This window comes from Austrofundulus limnaeus, unplaced genomic scaffold, assembly GCF_001266775.1.
Source record: "Austrofundulus limnaeus strain Quisiro unplaced genomic scaffold, Austrofundulus_limnaeus-1.0 Scaffold268, whole genome shotgun sequence".
In the NCBI taxonomy this organism is placed as follows: domain Eukaryota; kingdom Metazoa; phylum Chordata; class Actinopteri; order Cyprinodontiformes; family Rivulidae; genus Austrofundulus; species Austrofundulus limnaeus.
The window spans coordinates 62,890-64,569 of record NW_013952670.1 but is presented as its reverse complement, the minus strand read 5'-3'; the positions used below and the strand labels follow the sequence as shown (position 1 = coordinate 64,569).

The following is a 1,680-nucleotide window of genomic DNA, read 5'->3' as shown; positions in this document are numbered from 1 at the left end:
TTTTATGTCTGATTAATCTATACAATCACCAATAAAACAAATTCACATACAGATTGACAGAAAATAAAAAACTACTTTTTAAAGATCACGATTCAAGCAAACGTCTAAAATGTCATGGTTCTGATTTTCTACAAAAGAGAAATAAAGTTTAAAAACAAATATTTAGGGGGGGCGCTGCGGAGCGGTCTATGGAGTAGGACGTGGTTTGTGGTAGCTCCTGCCAATTTCGTTTATAATACTTATTCAACTGTGCTTTTCTTTGTAAACAAAGTCTCTGTCGATTGTCTTGCACTTTGGTCCCACGTATATACTTTTTATTTGCACCAACAATGTCGGGAAGGGGAAAATCTCGTACTATTCAGACGCAGCTTAAGTCATGCTCGCAGGCCTCGGCTTCTTCGCCGCCAGACCCATGTGCTGTGACCGCTCCGACTCAGATGAACCCGGTTGCCGATACCCTCAAGCTTGAACTACTGGCATCTTTGAAAGAAGATATCGCTGGCATRATTAAGAAGGAACTTCAAGAGGTTCTTGGAGATGCGTTATCATCCATTAAAGCTGAGGTACAGGCTGTGAAAACGCAGCTAGCAAGTGACCATGCCGCTACTGATGCTAAACTGGTTAAGCTAACGGCTACGGTGGGGGATGTGGAGGAGGCGCTCACAGGGTGCACTGACGACATTACCAGTATGAAAACTACACTGGAGCGGCTTACGGCTAAGGTCACCATYTTGGAAGACAAGTGTGAGGACTTAGAGTCAAGATCGCGCCGCAACAATATCAGGATCATCGGCGTGGAGGAGGCRGCTGGCTCCTGCTCACCCACCGCTGTGGCTGCYCTGCTGAAGGAAGCGCTCGGGCTGGAAAAGGAACCGCTGGTGGACCGGTCTCATCGCTCTCTTCAACCCAAACCCAAACCAGGCGAACGACCTCGAGTAATTGTGTGCAGGCTTCATTACTACAGTGACTGTCTGGACATTTTACGTCGTGCCAGGGAGCGCCAGCGGATTAAAGTCGGAGCCGCGACCATATCGATTTTTCCGGATCACACTGCTAAGGTCGCCCGGGCCCAAGCAGCCTTCAATGAGGTGAAGCGGCTACTTCGTGGCATCGAAGACATCAGGTACGGACTTTTCTACCCAGCGAAGCTGCGCATTACTTACAATGGAGTTGTAAAMGAGTTTATTGCATCTGAGGACGCAAAGCAATACGTTCAGACTCTGATTTCTGAGTGAACCCGACTCGCTCTTAATGAGCCTGGGTCACAGATTGTTTGGGTGAATATATAGTTCTTAACTTATTTAGACCTGAGGCTCAGATACATCACTGGGAAATTAAAGCTTTGGTTATATCCTGTTCAGTTTAGAAATTAATAATGCTCGTSTGCATCTATACTGATATTGTTTTGTAGTATTTTTTCTCCATTAAGTGGGGACTACGCYGTTTCCAACCTTGTTGCAATATAATCATAAAGTAGCATAATAATGCACATACTAATGTTCCAATTTGGAGGTTGGTGGGGGCTATTAGCCYGTTTTTGTTAAATACACTTCCGGGCTTTTTCGCTCTGCTTTATCTCCGTGTTCACATTTTATTGTGAATAACTGCCGTGTGTAACACTGCTGTCTCCATTGTTCTGTTTTTTATGGAGACTTTGGGTGTTGTTTTGTTATGGGTTTA

General features: G+C 45.0%; 1 protein-coding gene across 1 annotated transcript; it reads left to right on the top strand.

The window, feature by feature from the left end:
- Positions 1-171: 171 nt before the first annotated feature.
- Positions 172-1,116, top strand: LOC106526271 (uncharacterized; the record flags this gene model as incomplete). The annotated part of the gene is given in 1 exon segment (XM_014020836.1): positions 172-1,116. A coding segment is annotated over 1 exon segment (787 nt), but the record flags the coding sequence as incomplete, so codon positions are not given.
- Between the last annotated feature and the right edge of the window lie 564 nt (positions 1,117-1,680).